Source organism: Chiloscyllium punctatum, chromosome 11 (genome assembly GCF_047496795.1).
Source record: "Chiloscyllium punctatum isolate Juve2018m chromosome 11, sChiPun1.3, whole genome shotgun sequence".
Classification (NCBI taxonomy): Eukaryota; Metazoa; Chordata; class Chondrichthyes; order Orectolobiformes; family Hemiscylliidae; genus Chiloscyllium; species Chiloscyllium punctatum.
This window is the reverse complement of record NC_092749.1, coordinates 50185604-50212887: the sequence shown is the minus strand read 5'-3', so window position 1 is coordinate 50212887 and position 27284 is coordinate 50185604. Positions and strand designations below refer to the sequence as shown.

The window sequence follows — 27284 nt, the reverse complement described above, 5'->3', positions numbered from 1 at the left end:
AATCAGGCAAGATCTTGGTGAAAAGACCATAGGCTTGAAGGAAGAAATAACCTACTCCCACATCTATTTCTTACATGCTTACATAATTTTGAGTACTTGTGTTTGTAGATTTTTGTCTGGGAATATCAAGCAGGGGGTGCACAGTGCTTCAAATGCAGTTTGATTTGAGATACTTTAAGAAATCAATTTGTGATATTTGTATTTCTGTTCGAAATATCAGCAGTATTGTAACTGCCACAAGAAGCCTACAAACTATGAAACAAAAATAACTCATGTGGTTGAAAAAAGGCTTTTTTCCTGTATTTCATAAAGGGCTTCCTATATACTGCTCAACATCTAACAAGCTTGGATGTTCAGTTTAGGTGGAAAAAGTGCCAATCAACATGCAAATTGCAGGCAAACATGTATGCACTATCGTGATGTAATTTGCAATAAGTGGTGTACAAATGGGAAGCGAGATGGTTAGATGTAGTAAAATATAGCCAGAGAGTCGACATCACAGGGCTTTGCCGAAATTTCTAATTGGTTTCACATGCAAAAGTTTGATGATGTGCATTAGAGAATCCAAGCTATGTTTCCCAACACAAAAAGTAATCAATTCATTCCAAATTATCCAGACAGGGATAGGTACTTCAGATAATGTGTTAGTAAAAGACTGTACATAAAAAATTGTGGTATGGAAACATGTATGGATATAAATTAGGAAATTATAATCTGTTGCTTGCATTTATATTAGAAATTTACTACTTTACTATTTGACAAACACCCATTACATTACATTAGTCTAGTCCAGTAATTAAAACCAGAACTAGTGTCACGGCCAATTAATGTCCCCAGGTAGCATGCCCATTAGTTTTCCCATTAGTGAATTCAACAATACTAATGGGATTTCCACCATGGGATGTTAATTGGGCATGACACAGGAATTGGTTCGGTTCTTTGCACACCCTTGCTAATGATGAAATTAATGAGCATTTTATTGAATGCTATCTCATCAAAGTGTATCTAGCCAATTCATAGCACTCAGTGCAGTATTATGAACACCATTTTGTATCTGTGAAGTTGTTGCACTTGTGCATGATAAAATTCACTGCAATATCATTAAACTTCCACCTGCAGCCAAACATTAGACTGATTCACTTTTCTTCTGAAGCACCAACACTTGTTATGTTAATAATTTTGTTGACTATTCACCTTAAGTATAACTTTTTTAACTGTAAGACTACTGGCACATGTATTCATAAGCTTTCACATTTTTCTCTTTGGTATTTTAAACTGACTAGCTAAACATTTCTTGCTGCACTCCAAAATAGCAGCATTGTTGAGATTTCTTTTACTACACTTTTGATATCACACTCAGTTTATACTGCTAGCAGATGAAAGATGTTGAACATTATTTAAAAAAAATTATGACAGATCTTTAGCAGTTTGTCTCAAATTTCTCACTGGAGAATTATATCTTGACTTGAAGTTCTCAATATTAATCTGCAGTAGGTATGTCGATTTCACATCACCTGCAAGCAACACAGAGAAGTGCATCCATGGATGTATTTTAAATCCATTGACAAAAGAAGGTGATCTGTGAAAACTACAGAAATATGCATAGGAGATGAAAAGACTGTTACCAAAATAAACTGAATTCTCACAAATCCATGCTGCTTACATTCTCCTCTCTTCCCAATTCCAGTGGAAGTTTTCATGCATTAAGATGAAAATTAGGAAAATCAATGGCAGTATGCATGTATGTTTTCAAAATGCATTCATTGTGGACATGGCTCCAAACATGCATTTCTAAATCCCATATTACAGATACAGTGAGTTTTTTTTATACTATATGATCTAGATTCATTTTAATATCAATGGTTTTAGAAATAATAGTTAAGAAAAAAGGCACTTGAAGAGTTTGCATTTTTGAGGCTAGCATGCAGAACTTCGTAAAAAGCATATCAGGTTTGACAAATTGATAGTTTGATGGGATTACAGAGAAGGTAGGGGTTACAGTGGACATTCTCAAAGTAAATATTAAGAAAACATCTGACAAAGTGTCACGTAACAGTTGGATAAAAGGCTGAGATCAGCAACTCATGGTAAATGTTTGTTTTCAAGACAGGGAGATGGTAGACAGCATTGTTCCCCAAGTTTCAGTGCTAGCCTTCCTGCCTCTTCACATTGGAACACAGTGTAACATTTCAAACTTTGTCAATGACATCAAACTTGGAGATGTGACCGACACCGAAGATAATACCAATTGACTGCAACAGAGAATAGGGAGAACAGCAGAGTAGAAAAGCAAATGGCAGTTGGAACTTATTACAGGAGAGTGTGACAGGATGCATTTTGACAGAGGATAGGAACAATCAAAAGTAGTTGCCTAGAAATGGTTTTAACAAATTATTCAATACATAATATTAAAATATACTTTGCATGGAAAGGCAATACACATAATGCATAAGGGAAATTTTCTTGCTCAAATGATGCTATGACAAAATTAAAAAGATATAAGATTAATTAACACTTTTAAACTAATTCATTTTACAATGAAACTCCACAGCCTTGAAATTACAGTTGTCAATATTAGTGGATGATATTCTTATAGCATTCCTTTATTTATTATCATCATTTAAAAGAAATGGGTTGATGCCTGAACTCATAAGACTGTCATCGGAATAGTTGAAACACTTATCTGTTAACATTGGATTAAATAAATTTCCAGTTTATGCATTAATGCTAAAAGTATATTTAGCGTGTAATCTGAGTGTAGAAGGAAATTATCAATCAAGAGGCTCAAATAAGGTTAGCCATACATAAAGATTCACAAACTTCTTGCGTTTGAGACTGTTATATCATTTTCTCTGCCACCAACCGTCCTGTTATGTTTAACAATGACTCCGATTTATTATAGAAATCACTGAGGGATGATCAGCACTCATCATTATTCAAGAACAAATCAGGCAAAAGCATCTGAAATCTCTGTAATCACAGAGTTAGACATCAAAATCAGTTGCTGTGTTGTCCTGTTTCTCCAGGTTAGGTCCATTCCAACAAGAGGGAAAGGTAGTGGAACTAAAGCCAGAGTTCCTTGGATGACAGGGCTAATAGAGATTATGATGAAAAACAGAGGGTATAGATTACATGTCAGGTGAATCATTCAAGCAAGAACCAAGGCGAATCCAATACATCGAGAAGGAAGAAAGAGATCATGAGAGCAGAATGGCAGTTAATGCAAAAGGTAATCCAAAAATCATCTGCCAGCATGCAACAAGTAAAGAAGATGAGCCTATCTGAAACAAAGGTTTTATATTCTTACAGGCATTGCAAAGAACTGGAAAATGTTATGAGCACTCTGAATAGGTGTAAAGGAAGGTAACAAAATATCAGCAGAGGTAGAGATGGTGGAGGTAATTGTTGGAGTGGTAATTCAAAGGCAGGATGCACTGGAAAGGCCAGCGAAACTTGATGAGTGGGAGTTAGCGAGGACTGCAGATACTGGAGAGATACTGAAGTGGACAAAGAGTAGAGCTGTGAAAAGCTCAACAGGTCAAGCAGCATCAGAGAAGAAGGGGAGTCCACATTTCAGAAAGTAACCTTTCATTAGGTTCGTTCCTCTTAAACTTGATGAGTGCTTGTTCCAGATGGCTTGCAAACAGAAGTGGAGATGGATATAGCAGAGGATTTGCAACTCTTGTAACTATCTCTATTTACAAACATTGTATCAGAAGATTTCAAAATGACAAATCTGACATTCTTGTTCAAGAAATGACTTTGGTGGTTCTTATTAAGTATAGATTGCAAAGTTTACCTATCAGTGCTGGCAAAATACTAGAAATGATAATTTAGGGGAAAGAAAAGTCACTTGGAAATTTTTGCATCCTTTGAGCTGAACCACCAAAAAATTGTAAAAGATAGATTGTATCTGATAAATTGTAAAAGACCAGTTGTATTTGATAAATTGAACGTTTTGACAAGGTATCAGAGAAGGAGGTTAAACAGGTTGTAGTGGATATTATCTATAAGAAAGCATTTGACACAGTGACAAACAAGACGCTGATTAATAAAATCAAATGGTTGAATAGGAAAATCAATATCAGTTTTGAAAAAAAGAAGTTAATTGTAAGACAGAAACCAGTAAATAACGGGAAATGTTTGGTTTTCAAGACTGAAAGCTGATAAGCATGATATTTCCCGAGAATTAGTGGTAAGACCATTGCTTTATTTGATATCTAAGTTTCAGGGTGTTTGATCCAATATGGGTGAGGAAACTTCTGCTGATTAGTATATACCTGCCCCTTCCATGAATGAATCAGGACACCTGAATACCAGTTGGAAAAAGCACTGAGAGGGTGCAAAATGTATTATTGATGGGATCTTCAAAACAACTTCCCAACAGAGGCTTAGCAGCACAACCACTGACCAAAGTGGTCAAGTCCAAAATGACACAGCTGCTGGACTAGGTCTATAGCAGTTAGCAAGGAAATGACTAAGAGGGAAAAACCTGTTAAGCCTTTTGTTCACCAACGTGCCTGATGCAAATGCATGTGTACACGACAGTAAGAGTAGGTGTTGATCATTCCTTGTGGAGGCAAAATCCTATCTTCATATTGAGGGTAGCGTACATTGTGGCACATTCACTGTGCTAAATCAGATGAACTATAAACAAATCTAACAACTTCAGACTGGACATGATGAAATGCTGTGGGCCATCAACAGTAGCACAATTTACAAACTCATTGTCTGGTATATCCCTACTCCACCATCACCATCAAGCCATGAGATCAACCCTAGTTTAATGAAGAGCAGAGCAAGGCATGCCAGGATCAGAATGGGCATATCTGAAAATGAGATGGCAGTTTGATGAAGCTACAAGACAGGACTACACGTGTGGCAAGCAGCATAAGCAGTAAGTGATTGACAAAGCTGAGCACGCCCCTAACCATTTGATCTTAGCACTGGAGTTCTGCCAGGTCCAAATGTTTGGGACAAAAGAAACAATTCACTGAAGGAGCAAATGTTCAGCCTCATTCCTGCCTGCTCAGACACCAAAGCAGTCTTTGACCAATTGCAACAAAGCCTTGATAAACCCAGGTTTGGACTGAATAAGTAGCATTTGTGTTATACCTGACAATTGTCAGCCAACTCCAAACAAAGAAAATCTAATTCTCATCCATGGAATTACCATCACTGAATCCATGATTATCCACACCATGGGGTTACTATTGACCAGAAACTGAACCGGACTAGCCATATAGATATTGTGGGTAAAAGGGGATGTCATAGGTGAGGAAGCTTGCAGCAAGTAACTCATCTCCTGACCCCTCAAAGTTTGTCCATGAACTATAAGGCACAAATCAGGAGTGTGATGGAATGAACCCTACTTACCTGGATGAATGCAGCCCCAACAATACTTAAGAAGCTTGACACCATTGAGGACAAAGCAGTCATTTGATTCTTACCATAACAATAAACAGTCCCTTTTTCCACCACTGGTGCTCCATCATAGCACTGTACACTATCTACAAAATGCTTGGTAGAAATTCACCAACGCTCCTTAGACAGCATCTCCCAAAGTCACAACAACTACCATCTCAAAGGACATGAGTAGCAGATACATGGGAACCAAAGTTCCCTTCCAAGCAACTCACCATTCTGACTTAGAAACATATTTCTGTTCCATCAATGTAGCTGGGTAAAAATGCTGTCACTCCTTCCCTAACAACATTGTGTTTCTACCTACAGCACATGCACCCAAATGGTCCAAGAAGGCAGCTCACCACCACCTTGTCAAAGGCAATTGGAAATAAGCAATAAGTGGCCCAGTCAGTAGCATTCACACCCCATTAATGAATTTTTTAAAAAAACTAAACAAATAGGTTAGTATGCCCGGCAAACAAATAACAATTGGAATTTAGTACAGAGAATCATAGAATCCCAACGGTGTGGAAAGTGGCCAGCTGGTCCAACAAGTTCACAAAGAGCAACCTACTCCCCTACCCCATTACTCTACATTTACCCCTGACTAATGCGCCTAACCTACACATCCTTGACCACTATGGGCAATTTAGTTTAGCCAATCCACCTAATCTGCACATATTTCGATTGTGGGAGGAAACCTGAGCACCCAAAGGAAACCCACTCAGACACGGGGAGAATGTGCAAACTCCACACAGACAGCCCCCCAAGGCTGGAATCAAACCCAGGGTCCCGAGTGTGACATAATGTCAATTTGGCAGAAGGGACATGGAGAGAAAATATGCTAAATTTCTAAAATGTGTGCAGGGATTAAAGGCTCTGGAGATTCATGTACGTAGACCTTGGAGGGTGGCAAGTCATACAGTGAGCGTAATAGTAATGCACATGTTATCTTGAGATTCAGCTGAAAAGATAATGAATACAAAAGATGAAAGGTATGCCGAACTTGTATAGAATGATATTTCAACCATAACTGGTGTGTTGTATTCTGACCAACACACAATAGAAAACAGGTGATGGTACTTGAGAATGTTCAGATTAGATTTACTAGAACAATTCCAAGGATGAGGAAATTTTGACAGCAAAAATGAAGATGTAATGAATTCAAAAGTAAATTGGAATAGCAGTGGGGAAAGGTGATGGCCTAGTGGTGGTATCACTGGACTGTTAATCCATAGCCCCAAGTAATGTTCCAGGGACATGAGTTTGAACCCCAGGATGGCAGAAAGTGGAATTTGATGCAATTTTTAAAAATTCTGGAATTACGAGTCCAATGATGACCACAAATCTGTTGACGATTGTGGGAAAGAAACCATCTGATTCATTTGAAAGAAAGAAACTGCCATCCTTACCTGGTCAGCCCTACATGTGACTTCAGACCCACATCAATGTGGTTGACTCTTAGCTGCCCTCTGGGCAATTAAGGATGGGCAATAAATGCTGAGCTAGCTAGTGATACCCTCATGAATTATTCAAAAAAGTTCAGGAAAATTTGCAGGAATAAGGGGATAGAATTGGGGAGAGGAATTACTCAACAAAAGAGTGTCATAGTTTTGATGGGCTATATGGCCCCCTTCAATGCTGTTTGCACACGATTTACCACTTGTTTGTGCAACATGGACAATGGCAAAAAAATTACAACAAAAGTGAATAAATGGCTGCTTTCAGACCGATTCATGAACCATTTCAGCCCATCAGTTCCTTACTTTGGATTTCTGCAGGCTTTGTGATCACAGGCAGAGGGGAGGAGGAGGGGCCAAGAACCTCAAAAGTGTCCAGATAAGAAGCTTCTGCAGAGGCTGGTGTGTGGCTCTTCTACCTTATGAGTGCCTTCTGGCACCATCTTGTCTCCCTTCAAAGGAGAGGCATATGGAATCCCTCTGTTACCTTGTCATTGATGCTAAACAGATAAGGCTGCAGTGATGGAGTACAGCTCAATGTGCAAAGACAGCAGTGTTCTAGAGCAAGCTTTCCCTAGCAGGAACCAGCTTTTCCAGAAGTAAGTAGATCCATTTCAATCCAGTTTACTGACCGTCTCTGACAAACCTGTCTGCTGTTATGTGCCTGTCTGTGCATTTTGACAAAGTCAAACTCCAAGCCCTTGAATCTGTCTTCTCTTCAGGCTGAGCAAGTCTCTAGTTTCTGACTGCTATCTGAACGTCAGAAACCTGGGCCCTTTTCTTCCTTAACCAACTGCACCGGTGTGCTCGCCACATTGAGCTCTCAAGGCTAATGTAGATCAAACCAACTGAGGTGTAACTCTCTGAACTGATGGAAGGTGTAACTACGTGCCTTGCTCATGCACCTTTTGACGTTAATGGCTTCATCCTCAGTGGTGGAAAAGGAGCTGAGGGTCTCTCCTGCAGACCTGTTTTTGCCAGAGGTTTGCTGGACTGGGTTAGTGCTTGATGAAGAGAAGAGAGGAATAAAAGCTTGTGCAAGTTATGAATGAGAGTAACGCAGCAAAATAAACCTCAGGTGTTAGCTGTCCATGGAGAGTTTCATATTCCCACATGAGTTTTCATGCCCGTCTTTGTCCAAATCCAACATCCTTTCCTTCTGTGGGTTAAGGAGATTAATATCCACTGTTAGCCTTTGATTGTCACCCTTAGGACCCATTTGACAGACATTCTTTTTTTACAACGCAATGAATAAAGATGGTTGAGTGCAAGGCAAGTGTTGATGCAGGGGCAAGAGAAACTGTGAGGTGCCCCCATTGCATGAGTTGGAAATGCAAAGGACAGAAAAGGTGAGTAATTTGGGAAGATAAATGGATGAGAGTCTGTAAGTGTATACACTGCATGCAATAGTGACAATTATAGTTCATGAGCCTTCAGAGGCAGTGGCAGAGTTCAAGTGAGTTCTGGCCCTGTGACTGTGAGGTAGCAGACAGGAAATGTGGTACTTTCCTTGCAGAGCACTGTTGGCCATTCCTTTTAACTCATGACACTGCACTGAATGAGTTTCTAATCTCAGTCCAGTTGACTGAGTTGGCATGTCATTCCTTTGTTGGTCAATATATAAAATACGGCTTTCCTCTTCACTATTTAGTTACCCCTAGCAACACAGTATGGACACAAAAAGGTACAAAATTACAGTGCCATATTTCTAGGAATCTATTCAAAACAGCAGGAAATGTTCGGGCAATTAATTTTAATGCTAAACATTTTCTCTAGCACTGAAAATTTACTTCTGAAGCATGGACATTTGTTTCATCAGATCTTAATTATTGGAGATTTTTAAATATTTAAGTAAATAAATTTTCTTTGAAGATTCAACTTGTACCTCTCTTTTAATTTTAATTTACTGACTCACTTCTGTAAATGATATGGTATTGAATTAAAATATCGAATTTAAACTTCTAAGTTTAGCCACTGAGCGGAGAATTTCTATTTACAGAAGCGAGTGACTGTGGGTGAAGGTTTAGAAATGTGGAGGTTGACGGACGGGAGGGAGTAGGGGGGATGTCAGGATACTGGCTTCAACCCATCAACTTCTACCTTTGACTGTACTGCTGTAGGCTGCACGTGATCATCTTCCTCAGGAGGCAAGTAATTTAATTTCAAGATGTTAATTGCTCATTAAAAGTGATGCTAATATCTGTTTTGGAATTTGACTTTAGGTACATCAGCTTCCTGGAACTTGTCAGTGAAAGAAAGGAAAGGTAACAGTCTGAACTGGGGCTAAAGAAAGAATACATGAAATATGTTTTTTTCAACAAGAGAGAGAATCTTTCCTTCATCCCCTGATGTTCAATGGCATTACAGCCGCTGAACCCCTTATTATCACACTACTGACCAGAAATTGGACTATGCCAGCCGTGTAAATATTATGGCTACAACAACAGGTCAGAGCTGGGAACTCTGCAACAAGTGACTCATGTCCTGTCTCCAAAAAATATCCTTGATCAGCAAGGTAAAAGTCAGCATTAAAATCCACCTGTCTGGATGGGTGTGGATCCAATAACACTCAAAAAGCTTGACACCATCAGGACAAAACATCCCATTTGATCAAGTATTTCATCAATTCCCTTCAACAGTCACTTTCCCTACCACAGATGCACAGTGTGACTCATCACCAAGCATCCTTCAACAGAACCTTCTAGAGTTGGGACCTGTACCACCTACAAGTACAAGGGCAGTATGCATGATAACACCACCATCAGCAAGTTCTCCATTCAGCTACACACCACCCAGACTTGGAACTATATCTCTATTCTTCCACTGTCACTGAGTCAAAATCTTGCAACTTCCTAACAGCCCTGTGAGTGCACCTGCAGAACCGTAGCATTTCAAGAAGGCAGCTCACCACCACCTTGTAGAGGGCAATTAGAAATAGACAAGAAATATTGTCTAGATTAGAGTGTGCTGGAAAAGCACAGCAGGTCAGGCAGCATCTGTGGAGCAGGTAAATCGATGTTTCGGGCAAAAGCCCTTCATCAGGAATAGAGGCAGGGTGCCTGCAGAATAGAGAGATAAATGAGAGGGGGATGGGAGTGGGGAGAAAGTAGCATAGAGTGCAATAGGTGAATGGGGTTGGGGGTGGGAATGGAGATGATAGGTCAGAGAGGAGGGTTGGGGAAGGTAGCAAAGAATACAATGGGTAAATGGGGGTAGGGATGAAGGTGGATAGGTCAGAGAGGAGGGTGGAGTGGATAGGTGGAAAGGAAGATAGGCAGGTAGGACAGGTCATGGGGACAGTGCTGAGCTGGAAGGTTGGAGCTGGGGTGAGGTGGGGGAAGGGGAAATGAGGCTGTTTCAGGACATGGTTGAAGAGCTTCAGGGCAGAGGAGATGACCTGGGGGTTGCAGTAAGTGAGAGACTCACTGAGATCTTGTCGAGAGAGCAGGAAAATTTCTTCAAGGCAGGCATCCTTGCAAGAGGATTCGGAGTAGGGTTAAAATCAACAAGGTAAAAGCAAGGATTGCAGATGCTGGAAACCAGAGTCTAGATTAGAGTGGTGCTGGAAAAGCACAGCAGGTCAGGCAGCATCCAAGGAGCAGGAAAATTGATGTTTCAGGCAAAACCCCTTCATCAATTCTTGGTCTAGTCAGCAATACCTACATCCCATAAAAGAATAAACTAAATTGATCTGAGCATTTTGACTAATTTGCAGATTACCTTCACCATGTTGGGGGTGAGTTTCACTACTTTAAAGATTGTTTTCACTGCTTTAGTGTTTGTATCTCTAATTTTTACTTTGCCTCTGTGATATATCAGACCAGCACGGGTAATACTTTTGCTCTAGTAGCTTGGATCTCAGTTGAGGACTAGAATGGCCAACAGCATTGTCGGATTAAGTTTATTTTTCAACAATTAGTTTTAGTTTAATTATGATCATCACGCAAGTTAGGTCTTAAAATTATATTCTGTTTAATTGTGGTCCCTTTGACTAAAATATATTCACAGGCTCTCATACTCTCTAGAACTCTTAGATGTATCAATTAGACATTCGGAATTATATTAATCATTAGGGCCTGACACAATATATCCTCTAAGCAGCCACTAATGACCTTGTGATGTCTGATTATTTTAAGAGAATGATATAGAATTAACTCTAAACTCTCTGCTGGTTTGAGTCATACTTGAGTCATAGACCATTAGAGGACAGTTATCTCAGCTCCAGGATATCTCCACAGGAGTTCCCCAGGTTAGTGTCCTCAGCCCAAACATCTTAGACTGCTTCATCAAGACCTTCCCTCTATCATAAGATCAGAAATGGGGATGTTAGCAGAAAATTGCACAATGCTCAGCGCCATTCACAACTCCTCAGATGTTGAAGCAGTCTATGTTCAAATGCAACAAGATCTTGACAATATCTTGGGCTAACAAGTGGCAAGTAACATTTGGGCCACACAAATGCCAGGCATTGACCAATGCCAAGAAGAAACAATCTAACCACCACCCCTTGACATTCAGTGGTGTTACCATCTCTTAATGACCCTTTATCAACATCCTTAGGGTTACCATTGACCAGAAACTCAACTGGACTCAGCTCATAGTCACAGTAGCTACAAGGGTAGGTCAGCTGCTAGGAATACTATGATGAGTAACTTACCTCCTAACTCCTCAAAACTTGTCCATCATCCACAAGGCATAACTCAAGAGTGTGATGGCATATTCCCCACTTGCCTGGATCGGTGCACCTCTTACAACACTCAAGAAGCTTGAAACCTTCCATGACAATGCAGCCCAATTAACTAGCATCACATTCAAAACATCCACTCCTTCCACCACCAACACTCATAGGAATGGTGTGTACTGTCTACAAGAGGCACAACAGAAATTCACCAAAGATCCTTAGACAGCACCTTCCAAACCCATGACCACTTCTATCTAGAAGTGTAGCAGATACATGGGAACCACCACATGCAAGTTGCCTTCTAAGCCACTCACCATCCTGACTTGGAAACATATTGCAATCTCTTCACTATCACTGGGCCAAACTCCCAGAATCCTTCCCTAACAGCAATGCGGGTCAACCCACAGCATGTGTGCTGCAGCAGTTCAAGAAACCATTCACCATCACCTTCTCAAGGGTAACTAGGAATGGACCATAACTAGTGATGCCCATGTCCAACAAATGAATATAATAAAACAAACTAACAGGGGAATACTGCAATGAAAAGGATGCTCCTTTAAATGACTGACATCTGACAGAATCAGTCAGAAAATAACAGCAAGCGGTATTATAAGATGATTGTCAGCCTTAAGAAACCATTCAGAAGCTGGGCATACATTACCTAGCTAGTTTCAGACTGAACATGTGCTGTTTATGCATTAGGCAGCCAATCGTAGCTCAGGGATCCCATTGACCATGCACAGCGACCATCCATAGTTAAAAATTACTCTTAGTGGCATTCAATAAGAAGGGAGGACAGCAGAAGAATTTCAGGTAACAGAACAATAGGCAAGCATTCAGTCAGCTGGTCCCAAAGTCTCCTGACTGAATTCACAGATCAGAATCCCTAAGGGCTTTTGCCCAAAACGTTGATTTTACTGGTCCTCGGATGCTGCCTGAACTGCTGTGCTCTTCCAACACCACTAATCCAGAATCTGGTTTCCAGCATCTACAGTCATTGTTTTTACCTACAGCAGACCATACCAACCCTCCGAAGAGCAGCCCATCTCGACCCACCCCATCACTATAACCCTACATTTTCCATGGCTAATCCATACATCCCAGAACACTAAGGGGCAAGTTAGCACATTTTGGACTGTGGGAGGAAACCCACACAGACACAGGGAGAGGCTGGAATTGAACCTGGGACTCTGACACACTGTGAGACAGCAGTGCTAACCACTGAGCCACCATGCTACCCATTCATTACATTATGAAACATCATTTCTTTGTTCTTATTGTGCCAAACATGATACATTTTGTGAAACCTGTGAACACATAATCATACCCAGAGTGGTCTTGCAACATGCAATGGCTGAATGATCTGTCAGAACTCTGTCTTTAATTTTAATTGACTTAAGTCTTAAGAGTAAAATTAAATTGAACACCCAGACTTTACAGCATCAGCAGCAGCATCAGAAGGAGCATCAAGGACAAAGCCAGCATGAGTAGAAGCTGCCATTTCCACATACTCCCTCTGCACCACATGTTAGCACAGATGAACAAATTGAGGCAGATCACTGGAAGTGATACCTTAATATAGGATTTACAGACAAAGGGAATGTCAGAAAATGATTAACTCAGGAAGTTCAGGACCTCAATCTATATGGTGCTAGTTGTACGCAGCTTCCTGAAAGGATATCAATGCCCAAGCCAACCCCATGCCCACTGGCTTTCAAAGGTACTATGACTATCAATATCTTTACCTCTTGATCTTTTCAGGCATCTGCTGCAGGCATTTTCCGAATTTCATATTTGTCTTCCCACAAATATATGAATTACTGACTTATTCCATGTTTGCCAGAGCAGGCAAACATTTACACTTTGTTATGGATGATGCCAATCAGAATTAATGGGCACTCAGGTATACAGCTCTAGTTGGCTTCTCAAGGGTACAGGCTGACATCAACAACTGGTGCAACAACTCCACGCACCCACCACAAATAACCCACAAGGGCTTGTATACCCTTAATACACGCAATTCAATTTTTCGATGTGTAAAAGTGTCAGGGCAGCTGCCAGAATGGATTTGCTTCAAATCTGTCTACCTTCCCCATTTTCTTCATGTCTAAAAGCAGACTTAGCAATTGATTGCCTGAAGGAAATGGATACTAACTTAAAACGTAGCTGATATCATCTCTGAGGCCCCAGTTGATGAGGTTATGGCCATGACAGTGAAACACATATTTGTAATTGAGCAAACCATTTGGCATTTGGAAGATGTGTTTAGTCTTGACAGTGCTGAGTGGTCTCCAAAAGTCAGCAGACAAGAAATTCAGAATTGCTGCAGAGTTCTGCACAACACCATTGAAGTCTGGACTTCCAGAGAAACAAAGTGCTGAGTACAATATATCGTCAGAGCGTGAATAGAAATGGACTAGGGACAATACACCAGTGGTAGGTTACATTACTGCCCAGGATGACCTCACAATGTTCAGTTTGTTCAATTTGAACAGGCATCCCACATGCCAAACCTCTCTTCCCTACCTCCCCACTCCCAGGTCAAAGTAGTTCCAAAATCAAACAAATAACCTTCTTACAACTATCCAATGTTCGATTGTTAGTTTTGCCTTACTATTTATCTCTATTGAAAAGATGATTTGTCAGGCAGCAATCAAAATGGGAAGTCAGGAAAATGGCATAAACAACCAATATTTAATGTGACACAAAAATGATACAGAAAAGTTAACAATCTAACATTTTGCAAATTAACCAGATGAATACTCCTGTACAGCTACAAGTGTGTATTCTTCCTCTTCTGAGCAATTTTACAGGATACACCTCCTGTGGCTTCAATAGCAGGTCTTTTTGCATCTCTACTCCAGTTGAGATGCTTTTACATAATACCATCTGAGGTTTGGAGCCGAAGACTGCTCTACCTGCATCAGGGCTGCAGGACATTCAGCCATATGGACACTCAGCAGCATATGGGATACTGATTGGGAGAGAGGAATGAGAGCAACATTTAAAGGATAGGAGCACTTGGTACTGTGACATCATTTATATGTTCCTTCCATGTGCTGCCCGTACCTGATCAGTAACAATGAAGGGAGAGCATTTTGCTGCAAAACAGTGTTACAGTAAATGAGCAATAACTAGGGTTACAGCAATTCTATTTAAAGTGGCATTCATAGTTTGCATGCATTGATATGGGCCTTCTTGCACTCCTAATAATTGCTACATTTAATGTTCAGTGCAAGTGACCAATCTTTCCATGCACAAAAGTCATAGTTGCAAATGCCTACAACATCATGTCATTCAGGTTTGGGCCATGTTCTTCTGATAGCTGTGAGGGTGCACAACATGGTTGGAAATCCCACCAATGCACAGCACATTCTTTGCTCCCGTAGTAGTATAATACTTGATCATGACGCCTAAAAACACTTCTGAATTCAACATAACAAAATTAGCAGCATCCTTAAACTTAGAAACCTTATCTCTACTGTATGTCCTTTTTCACTGACAATCTGTGAGTCACCAGGTGGAATGCCATCGTCTTTACTTTGTCCCACAAAACTGAGAGTATCAGTTGCATTGTTCACATGTGACAACACACCCACAGAATATGTGACTTTGTCTGTGCAATCACTGTTGGTTGCCTAGACCACCTTCCATGAGATCCTTGAAGGTCTTGTGGAATTTTAAAGACGTCAACGAGTTTGGAGAAGATTTGCAGCTCAGGTCGATGATAAGTATGTAAGTTAGCTCACTGAGCTTGAAAGTTTGTTTTCAGATACTTAATCACCAAACTAAGTAACATCATCAGTGAGAGTCTCTGATGAAGCACTGTTGGTATGTCCCACCGCTCTATTAATAGATTTTGTTTTTTTACGTGGGTGATGTCATTTCCGTTTCTTTTTTCAAGGGATGGTTGATAGGGTCTAAATTGATGTGTTTATTGATGGAGTTCTGGTTAGAATGCCGTGCCTCTAAGAATTCTCATACGTGCCTTTGTTTCACCTGTCCTTGGATGTGTATGTTGTCCCAGTCAAAGTGGTGTCCTTCTTTGTCTGTATGTATAGAAGCTAGTGATAGTTTGTGTCTTTTGATGGCCAGTTGGTGTCCATCTGTCCTGTTGGCAAGTTTCCTACTCGTTTGTCTGATGTGGTGTTTTTTACAGTTCTTGCATGGTATCTTGTAAATGACATTAATTTTGCTGGTGGTATCTATTACATCCTTTAGATTCATTAGTTGCTGCTTGAGTGTGTTGGTAGGTTTGTGGGCTATCATGATGCCAAGGGGTCGGAGTAGTCTGGAAGTCATTTTGGATGTGTCTTTGATGTAAGGTAATGTGGTTATAGTTTTTGGTTGCATTGTATCTGCTTGTTTAGGTTTGTTTCTGAAGAATCAGCAGATTGTGTTTATTGGGTATCCATTTTTCTTGAAAATGTGGTATAGATATTTTTCTTCTGTGTTTTGTAGTTCTTGGGTGCTGCAGTGTGATGTAGCTCATTGAAATACTGTCTTGATGCAGCTCTGTTTGTGCATGTAGGGATGATTCCTTCTGAAGTTAAGTATTTGGTCCTTGTGTGTTGTTTTTCTGTAGTCACTGGTTTGAAGCTCTCCATTAACTGTACGTTCAACTGTTACATCTAGGAATGGGAGTCTATTGTCGTTCTCCTCCTCTTTTGTGAGTTTTATGCCTGTCAGGATATTGCTAGAGTTATGGCATTCTAACCAGAACTCCATTAATAAACACATCAATTTAGACCCTATCTAGCTTCCTTTGAAAAAAGAACTGGAAATGACATCACCCATTTTAAGAAACCAAGACCTACAAATAGAGAGGCAGGACATACTGCCAGCGCTTCACCAGAGACTCCACTGTTGATGTTACCGAGTATGGTGATGAAACGTTTGAAAACAAACCTTCAAGCTCAGCGAGCTCACTTAGATATTTAAAGACCTCAATTAGGAATGCTGAAGCATATTTAAGCTGACCATTACATACATTTTCATATTTCACTGACAGGAGTGATTATTGTGTGTCTTATGGCTGCTTGATATTTAATTCTGCCACCAGATAGCCAGACATTGCCTTTTGCTCCACTTCCAATGGCCTGGTTTGCCCGGCTTTGCCGACCTTCTCAGTAGATGTTATTTATGAAGTTGATGGAGGCCCTAATGCTTGGGTTTCTTTTCTCCAGGGAAGACTCATGAATGAGATTAATGGAATATATTGAACAGGTGGACAGCCAGCATTCACGTGATTTTGAGGAGGAGCCTGGACACTGTGTGAAAATGTGCAAGAATATCTGTGGTTTATAGGCAGCTGGAGATGTGAGGGAGTGTCCTGACAGAGGGATGGTTGCACACTCAAGGTAAATTGGGGAGACAATTTATGTGCTTCAGCAAACAGAGTGGCAAGGTTGGCATAATTCATATATGAAAATATAATTGAATCTGCCACTCAGCCCAACTTTACTGCCCCAATTAGGTCATCAAACCACTTTTGGCACTGCATCCAGAAGAGTGGAACCATAACCATTCTGCTTATCTCCAACCTCTGACCCCACCTTCTTGCTTTATTCATTAGATTCTCTACAGTGTGGAAACAGGCCCTTCGGCCCAACCAGTCCACACCGACCCTCTGAAGAGTAACCCACCCAGACCCATTTTTCTCTCTCACTAATGCACCTAACACTATGGTCAATTTAACATGCACATCTTTGAACTGTGGGAGGAAACCAGAGCACCCGGAGGAAACCCACGCAGACACAGGGAGAATGTGCAAACTCCACACAGACAGTCACCCGAGCCCTGGTGCTGTGAAGCAGCAGTGCTAACCACTGAGCCACCGTGCCGCCCCAAATGCTTTCTTAGTCAGCTTTATCCTGCCATCAGTAGGAAAAAGCATCTCTCCATATATTGTCTGGTCTCATATCCACTGAGGCATCACTGAAAGTTAGGTGTATATTTGGAATGAGGAAACTCTCTTGTCAGAAAGGTTCAGAAATATGAGGAAGAAGTGTTAGACAGGCTGTGATACTTAAAATTGACAAGACATCAGATCCAGATGAACTGCATCCAAAGATATTGAAGGAAGTGACAGTGGAAATTGTAGGGGCACCAACTATCATCTTTCAGTCTTCCCTAGACTTGGAGAAGTTCCTTTCACTGGAGGATTTCAAACATTATTGTCTTGTTCAGGTAAGGTTGTTAGGCTAAGACCAGCAATTACAGACCAGTTGGTTTAACTTCAGTAGTGGGAAAGCATCTGGAAATAATTATAGCAGATAGAATTAATTGTCATATGGAGAAAAGATGGTTTATTAGAAAGAGTCAACATGGATTTTGAAGGTAAAATCATGCTTGACTAACTTTCTGGCATTTTTGAACAAGTCACAGAGAGGGTCAATGAGGACAATGCTGTGGTATAGATGGGCTTCTAGAAGGTGTTTGATACAGTGCCACACAGCAGATTCGTGAGGAACATTATAGGCCATGGAATAACAGGGAGTGTAGCAATGTGAAGACAAAATTAGCTGAACGTTAGGAATCATAGAATCCTCACAGGGGAACAAAGAATGATGGTCAATGGACATTTTCAGGCTGCAAGAAGGTTTGGAGTGGAGTTTCTCAGGGGTTGTTATTGGAACTCTTGTTTTTCCTGATGGATATTAGTAATCTAGATGCTGGTGAATCAGGAACAAATTCAAAGTTTGCAGATGATTCAAAACTTGGAAGAATTGTAAATTGTGAGTGTGACTGTACATTGACAAAATGGCGGAATTGGCAGACAAGTGACAGATGAGTTTCAATCTAGAGAAGCAGGAGGTGATGCTTTTTTTTGTGGTAATAACATTGAAATACAACATAAAATAGGAATTCCAAGTCTAAAGAGGGCGCAGAAGCAGAAGTTATATGCATGCAGTTGATTAAAAGTGGCAGGCCAGGTAGAGAGAGAATACAGTATCCTCAGCTTTATCAATAGCAACTTGAAATACAGGAGCCAGGAGGTGATGCTGAACTTGTACAAGACATTTGTTAGACCTCAGCTGCAGTGTTGTACACAGTTCTATGTGCCACAGGATGTAAATGCATTTGAGAGTGTAGAAGTGATTTTCAAGAATGGTTCCAGAATTGAGAAACCTCACTTGAGAGAAAAAGATTGAAGAAGTTGGGACTGTTCTCATTGGAGGCAAGACAGCGGATAGGAAATTTGATAGAGGTTTTCAAATCATGGATGGGTGGATAGAGGAGACAGGGAGAAACTGCTTCCACTTTAAAAGGAAAGAGGACAAGAGGGCATAAATTTGAAGTGATTTGCAAAAGGGACAAATGTAATGTGATTTTTTTAAAAAAAGCTTTTAACACAGCAAATAGTTAAGATATGGAATGCACTACCTGGAAACACAGTAGAGAGTGTCAATTGAGATATTCAAGAAGACATTAGATGATCATTGATAGAAATAATGTGCAGTGTTATTTCAGAAAAGCAGGTGCTTGGCACTAAGTAATGATTCTCATCTGAAAAGCTGATGCAGCTTCTACACTGTAACACTTTTGTGATTTCAGAGGGTAGTTAAGAGTCAACTGCAAATGGCTTTGGGTTTGGAGTAGTGTGTAGGGATGGCAGATTTCTGTTTCTAAAGGACATTAAGGGTTTTTCACAACAATCAATGACAGTTTCATGATCACCATGATGACTAGCTTTCAATTTTGTAGTGTGGTAATTCAAATTCTACAATTTGTACCCATCTTCCCACAGCATTAGCCAATGCCTCTGGATTGTGAATCTAGTGATATCACAACACCATTGTCTTCCCACTATAGCTCTGAAGAAAGGAGAGCTGACTGCAGAAGCCTATCCTGTTATTTCACAGCCTATTCATCAGCAAGCCCTACATAGTACACGTCCGGGGCAACATCCACATACCAAGTTTATCAGAGATGCAATCTAAATCACAAAACACACAGAGGAGGGGTAGCTCCCAGAAGCACCATGTATGGGCCCATTGGCTTTTGGTTACACTCTGGTACCCAAAAACCACACTCCCAGCTATAGCTGCATTGCCTTGTGAGTATGTCAGAAGAGCATTGTCATAGAGTATGATGGTCAGGGGTTACTTGTGCCTATGGAAGGAATCGTTGCATGTCTGTGAATAGCTACTATCTGGGCAGTGCTTAATCAGTTAGATCCGATCTGATCACAGCCCACTACTATCTTGTTCTTGGAGCTTAGATGGTCATCTCTCAAAAGGTGGTTTGTCAATAGATGCACCAAGAGACAAATATAAAGACACTGGTCTTTTGCGTCACAAACTGGAACATAAGGACCACGTGCCCTGGCCTCACAAATGATCTTCTGCATATTGATGCTTCACAAAAGACAGGTGACAAGGAACTTACAAGGCTCAAAAACGGACAATGCTATGCTGCAAGAAGTTAGGCTTGGCCAAGGAGGATCTTTCTGGTAAGGAAAAATCTGAATGTAGAGCAGCATTTGCAGTCACAAAAACACTCAACTTGTGAATGAACTCTCACAGTCTGAGAACACTTCAGCAGTCCAGGACATTTAACCTCGGATATTCGGGTGACCATCCTCCCAGGCGGACTTCAGAACAGGCAACAATGCAAAGTGGCCAAGCAGAGGCTGATAGCCAAATTCGGTACCCATGGGGATGACCTCAACCGGGAATTTGGATTCCTGTCACGCTACGAGAGACCACACACACACACACACACACACATTCTTTCACAGACTTATACCCCTTTACACTCCTACTCACACACATACACACACAGACACTCTCTCACAAACACTCCTAAACCCCCACTCACCATGCACACACAGACACATACAAGTTTATGGGGTGAATTTGTACTTGCAGAATTATATTTTGTTTTGTTCAAAAACTGCATGAATCCAGGTAAAATTCTGTGAATCTCTTTTTTAGAAATAGAATCTGTCCGAACTTTGGGGCACAGACAGCCGCACTCAGGACACCTCACACCTTCAATGCATTATCTGATTATCTGAGCCAACTTGGCACCTTTGTTAAAGTTCACTTGAGAACGTAACTTTAAAAAAAGGTTCTGGGATTTGTATGTGAAAGAACTGAAACCAACGTAGTCATTCTAAAAGATGAGACTTAACAAACAATCCAAGTCTTTTTCAATACATAATTTCAGTTGCATCACACTGTAAACTTCTGCTATAAATTCTGTGTCTTACAATCTTATACTCCACAACCACCTGATGAAGGAGCAGCGCTCCAAAAGCTAGTACTTCCAAACAAACCTATTGGACTCTAACCTGGTGTTGTGTAGAGCTCAGTCCAACACCGGCATCTCCAAATCATCGTAAAAATTGCTGAACTAGCAACGCAGTACTGGCATGCCATGATTTCACACTGGAAGAATCTTTGGAATCAGTCAAACATCAGGGACACAGTTGAAATTGCAGCAGACTATTTTAGAAACATTTGCAGAAGCAAATAAGAAAGTAAAAGGGAACTCTTCACTTTCTTCTGAAATATTGGAAATAAAATCTCTGCTATGAAAAGAAATATGGCAGTTTAAAGGGAAAGAGTTGAATAATTAGCTCAGGATACATCTAAATTTCAGAATATTATTTCTCAGAAGATGATGTCTTTAAGTGAGACTTCCACTCAGTTGACGAAGCTGAATGAAGAACTGGAAGAGAAAGGAAGGAAATAAGATGAGCCACAAGTTCTGCATCATCAAAAGATTTTTGGTTTGCAGAAAGGTTTGGAGTAACTTGCATTTGGAACAGAAGAGACTCAGCAAGAACAGAAGCAACTACAGCAAGATTGGCTTAAGCTCAAAGCAAACATGCTCCAGTGAAAGAACTCAAGCAGGATATTGAGGAAAACAACAACTACAGTGGGATCCAAGCTTCAAAAAGAATGAAAAGAGTTGAAGTGAAAGAGACTGGTATTTATTCGAGCAGGTTATGAGGGCGAAAAATACTGTATCAGCAGAGTGCTAACATTTTGAGAGAATTAGAAAAATTTGGGGTGCATAAGCAAAAGCTTCATAATGAGCTGAAAGACTCATGGAGCCAAGAAGATTTGAACCATTTAAAACAGCCTGAGAAATGAAATCAATCAGTGGCTACTGCAGCACAAAACTTGGCTGGAGTGTTTCAGGATAAACAAATTCAGTAACTGCAGTCCAAGAAAGAGAAACTTGACAACATAAACAGGCATTACAGACAGTAGCGCTGATAACTGAAAATCAACAATACCTCCAGTCAAAGTCACCATCATGAGATCAGGATCTATTAGAATACCTGTACATTATGGAGATTCAGAGGCTGGCTTGTTGTCGTAAATAGTTAAATTTTCTGTTGAAAAGGAGGAGTGTATTGTGTGTGTATGTTGTCTTTCAGAGAGTTCACCATTAAGGAATCCATGTGCTGTGCACATAAAACGTTGACACTCTGCCTGGTAATTAGTCAGCACTAGATCTATAGGATACACATGCAGAAATCAATAGATTCTCTGTAATATCTGCTTCATACCTTGCAATGTGGTTTATTTTTAAAAATAAATTAAACCAAGAGCTAATCAATCAATTACTGATGTGCAAAGGATCTTTAGACTACTATCACTAACATGATATTTCAAACATTTGCCTCTGTATGAACAGTATCCTTTAAGATGCAATATTAAAAAACTGAGTCTGAAATTAGAAAAAAAAGTCTTAAAACCAGCATTTGAAGGATGCCTGGAGTTTTGAAAGCAAGTAACCTGATACCCATTGTGGCATCATGTAAACAATTGTTTGGTCAAGCAATATTTACAATTTGAGTTGCAGGTGATTTAGAGACGAGGGGGTACGCTGATGCAAATTGTGCTGGCAACAAGAAGTTGATTGGTCTATGGACTAGTGACCAGTTATCAATAACAAGGATCTTTTTGCCTTCCAATGATGACTGATTGGTTCTTCAGTAACTGAACAGCTTGTAGTTGGGAAGAAGTTACAGAGACAGAGAAGGGTTCAGTTCTTTATAGCTTGGGTGTAATCACACTGTTCTGTGCAGTCAAAGCTCACCATAAACTTGGAGAAACCAATTTATCATTCTTCAACTGTTGTTGTCAGTTGTGAGTTTTAACTGATAAGTCACAGACCGTTTCTAAATAAACCAGCCACCTTATGTCTGTTACCAACCAGTGGAAGCAAATGAAGAAAGAGGACTGAAGCTGTGGAAGAGTCATAGGATAATCTCAATAATAGTATCTGGGAGCAAATTTCTTCCAAATTTTCCCCTCTGTCCACAAGCTATTGTGCCTTAATTGTTTACCTTAAGTATGTATGCATATGTATGTAAGTGTAGAAAGGGATACAAGTCTTAATTAGCAATGCTATAGACATATAGAGAGGAGGAGAACTTCTTCAAGCAAGCATCCTTGGAAAAGGCTTTGCAGTAAGGTTAAAATCAACTAGGAGAAAGTGAGGACTGCTGACGCTGGAGACCAGAGTTGAGAATGTGGTGTTGGAAAAGCACAGCAGGTCAGGTACCATCCGAGGAGCAGGAAAATTGACATTTCGGGTATAAGCCCTCCATCAGGAATGAATGTTTTCCTGATGAAGAGCTAATGCTTGAAACGTCAATTCTCCTGTTCCTCAGATGATGCCTGACTGTTGTGCTTTTCCAGCACCACACTTTCAACTCTGACCTCCAGCATCTGCAGTCCTCACTTTCTCCTTCTATAGGCAACAGTTTATAACTGTTTACCCATACGTAGAATATAATTACTTGCAATAATTTGTGATTCTTTTTCTTTATAAAAGCCTGTCTTTTTTATTAATAATTGGGTCTGAAAGTCAGGTAAGTTGGGGGACTTTGCACAGTTTATAAAACCTTTAACTTTCCTGACAATTCCAGGAATTGTGGGGCTCAATTGCCAGCATGCAACCCAAGTGAATTGTAACACCTGGAGTGCCTGGAGTCAGGAAAGGCGTGAAAAAAACAAAGGACAAAATAAATAAGCAGATGGCAGAAAAGAAAGAACACTGGAAGTCAGCCTGAAGCCAATGCTATTCATCTGTCCCAAATACAGAAGGGTTTGCCACTCATGAATCAGCCTCTATAGCTACAGCAATTGATGTTCAGGAAGTGACATAAACCCTGGATGCAGTCTCCCAAGTTAGATGGATGCCATCATATTTTATGGGTATATTTAAAATATATATCACTTAATAAAAAGACTGTACACAGAATGCTGAGTCTGCATAATGTTTGATGCTTTAAATCCAATGCATTGCAAGAAAACAAAATACACTCCCACTGGGCCGTAGTACTAACAAATCACATGTTAAATTGGCCTAAAGGTATTAAGACAACATTATCATTATATACATATGAATTAGGCTTTCTTAAAGGCTGCTTTATTTTAAAATTCCTTGCAATGTTTCATTGTTTTACTAAATGAATTGATTTTCTTTTGAAAAAATTAACATAGTTATGATAAATCAAATCCTGTTTAGCAGTTGAATTATCTGCAGAGTGACTGAACGTGACAAACAACTACAATTGTAACATTCCAGATCCTATGTCTGTGCTGATCGAAAGGTAACAAAATTATCCTAGGGCAGCATTCTGTCATTACTTCATTATTGTTTCACAGCTGTTAAATTATTAAACCGTGCCTTCTCTGATGATTTAATGCAGGCAAGAAGTCCCTCTGAAGCCTTTGCATAATTATTGACTGACATGTACCTGTGGATCGAAAAGAAAGAAAGGATACCCATTTCGTATCTGCAGCACAACATGCTCCTCCTGGTTTCTCACTGACAAAACAAAGGAAATCAGGCCATCGGGTTGACTGGTCCTGAAGCTGAGCTTTATACCTATAGAAGAAACAAAAATCAAACCCAAATCATTACTATTACTTTCTTCTTATTATTCTGAAAGGGAAGACAAAAGTGTTTTGTCTTCCAAACATGTTTGAAGAACTGCTCATATGCTTCAGTGGATGGAAAGTAGCAATGAACAACTTCATTGATGTCTAGTTGATATGCCAGTTTTTTGGTGCTTTAGTACCTTGAATTGAATAATCTTAATTGTTGAACTATTCTACATTTTAGTAACTTCTTTCATTCCTTTAGTATATGTCCCTTGTTTAGTCACATGGTGCCCTAATTAATCCAATTTTGTCCTTGATATATATTGAAACTCCTATTGCCCACATACCAATTATCTGTATAGCAGCATATCCTTGGTTAAGATATTGGTTAAATCACAGCTTCCTTTGACAATTGTCAATTTCTTATTTTATCCATAATATTTATTTTTGTAATATACATCACTTCATTTTCATGCCTCAGTTACTAATGTGTGGTTCAAATTTTGGGGAGTCTTGACTATCTGTTAATTTGCCAATTTTAAAACAGAAACATAGGAATCTAGAAACAAGGATAGACCATTCAGCCCCTTGAGCCTGTTCTGCCATTCAATTCAATCATGGTTGACCTGTGGCCTAACTCCACCTTTAATCCATATCTTTTTATACCTTTGCTTCACAAAAATGTATTTGTCTTAAATTTGAAAGCAATAACTGATCCAGCATCCACTGTAAAAAAGTGAATTTCAAACAGTTACCATGCTTAATGTGTAGAAGTGCTTCCTAACATTTCTCTTGAACAGTCTGGCCCTTATTCTCAGACTATACCTCCTAGTCCTAGAATCCACACCAGTGAAAATAGTTTATCTTTGTCCACCCTGTCTTTTCCTGTTAGTTCATTAAAGAAAGGTAAGTGCCCTCCATATTAATAAAATGGTTCCAACGTATTTAAATACGATCTTCATTCACATGCATTTAAATTTATCTTGATTTTGTTACTATTTCACAACATTCCATTAGTTTAGGTAATTCAAGTGGATTTTAGGAATTTATGTTGAGAAATTATATGGCATGATATAGTTCTCAACACTGTGATTATGAGCCTATGAATTCTAATATTTTACACTGCTCACACAAAAGGTCATTGCTGTAATATTGTTATGATTGAACCACATTTTTACCTATTTGCAGATTTTTAGCAAATAATAATTTAGCTACATCAATAATGCAGCCCTTTGATAAAAAGAACATTATTGATGCAAAGAAGCAACTCACTGAATCTTGGCAACTTGCCATTGGAGTAGTGTGGGATCAAGTTATGGATCTGTGTCAAGCAGCTCTTTACTTGTATAGTTGAATATTTATTTGGATGAAGGAGTAAGTAATTGCATACACAAGTTTGCAGATTAAAATAAAATTGCTAAACCCAATAAGTGGTATGAATTGGAGCAAGACATTAAAAAGACATAGATTGATTATATGAGAAGGTAAGCTATGATAGTTGGAGTTCAATACGGGGGAGTGCAAAGTCATCTACTTTGGATTTGAGAAAAAAACAAATTAGAATCTTTTCATAATGGTGAAAATTAGGAGCTGTGGAGAATCAAATGCTTTAGATATTCTTATACATAAATTAAATAAACTTAGTGCAGGTACTAAATTAATCAAAAAAACTAATGGCATTTATGTGAAGGCTGCTGAAATCCAAATGTGAGGCGGCGATGTTTCAGATATACAATGCTTTGATTATACTTCACCTGGATTACTGCATTCAGGATTGGTGCTTATAGAGTTAACATAGTAGCACAGGTCGCATAAATTGACTTTCTTTCCTGTAGGAGGTTAAGAGGTAATCTAATTGAGTTATTTAAAATGATAAGGGGATTAGAGTAGATAGCAAGAAATTATTTCTTCTATTGGGGGAATTGAGGACAAGAAGGCATAATCTTAAAATGAGTCTATTTAGGAGTGAAATCTGGAAGCACTTTTCATATATAGGGTAATGAAAATCTACAGCTAGCTCCCCAAAAGGATTTTGACACTGTATCAACTGACATTTTCAAAACTGAGTTTGATAAGTTATCTCCTACATAGTACCTATTGCCACCTCAGAATAGAGCAGTGTTTTATGTTTGATGAAGTACTTTTGAAGTGCTCTCACTATTGACTGTCATTGTTCAATATTACAATTTGGATAGAACCAGGTCCCATAAACAGCAATGAGATCAATTGCCAAATCTAACTGTTTTAAGTGTTGACAGATAAACATTGGCCAGGACACAGTGAGGGCACCTCCATCCTTCTTATATTCAATCCTCATTTCTTTTATTTGAGTAGCTTGAGAGGGCAGACCTATATTAAAGGATATGGAGCAAAGCAAATAAATGATGAGATCCACATCAGATATAATGTGATTAAGTGCCAAAGGAGGCTCAATCCTCACTCCTGTTTAATGTGAACTCTCCACTAAAGCTTTAGATGAAAAGAATACTTTGAAATCAACACACTTTTTTTATTTAGCAATACTTTCCTACCAGAAATAATATAATCACTTGGAACCAATGAAATACCATTTTATTTCACAGTCAGAACTCAACTTGACAAAACATGTTATTTGGCCAGGTTACCAGTTGTGAAATAAATCAAATCAGACTTGTCCCAAACAATTATCCTGTATTTACCACCACTGGTTACTGCAGTTTTTGAGTTGTTATTCAGCAGTGTTATCAAGAACTGAGCTTGTTTTCTCTGTGCCTTAAGAGGAGAAAGTGGTATACAATTATGACGATGGTCCAGTAAGAACAGGTTTTGTTTTCATCTCAGCAAGCTGCAAATAGTGGAAGCCTCTTAATGGGAACATCCCATGGCGAACAGAACATTATC

The 27284-nt window shown here is 39.6% G+C and overlaps 1 protein-coding gene across 1 annotated transcript in view; it reads right to left on the bottom strand.

Annotated features, from left to right (window-relative positions):
* ush2a (Usher syndrome 2A (autosomal recessive, mild)) overlaps positions 1-27284 on the bottom strand; it is a 929735-nt gene that overhangs the window by 681662 nt on the left and 220789 nt on the right. Inside the window, 1 exon segment of the mRNA XM_072580162.1 lies at positions 24278-24408. Within this exon segment, the coding sequence (XP_072436263.1) occupies positions 24278-24408 (131 nt within the window).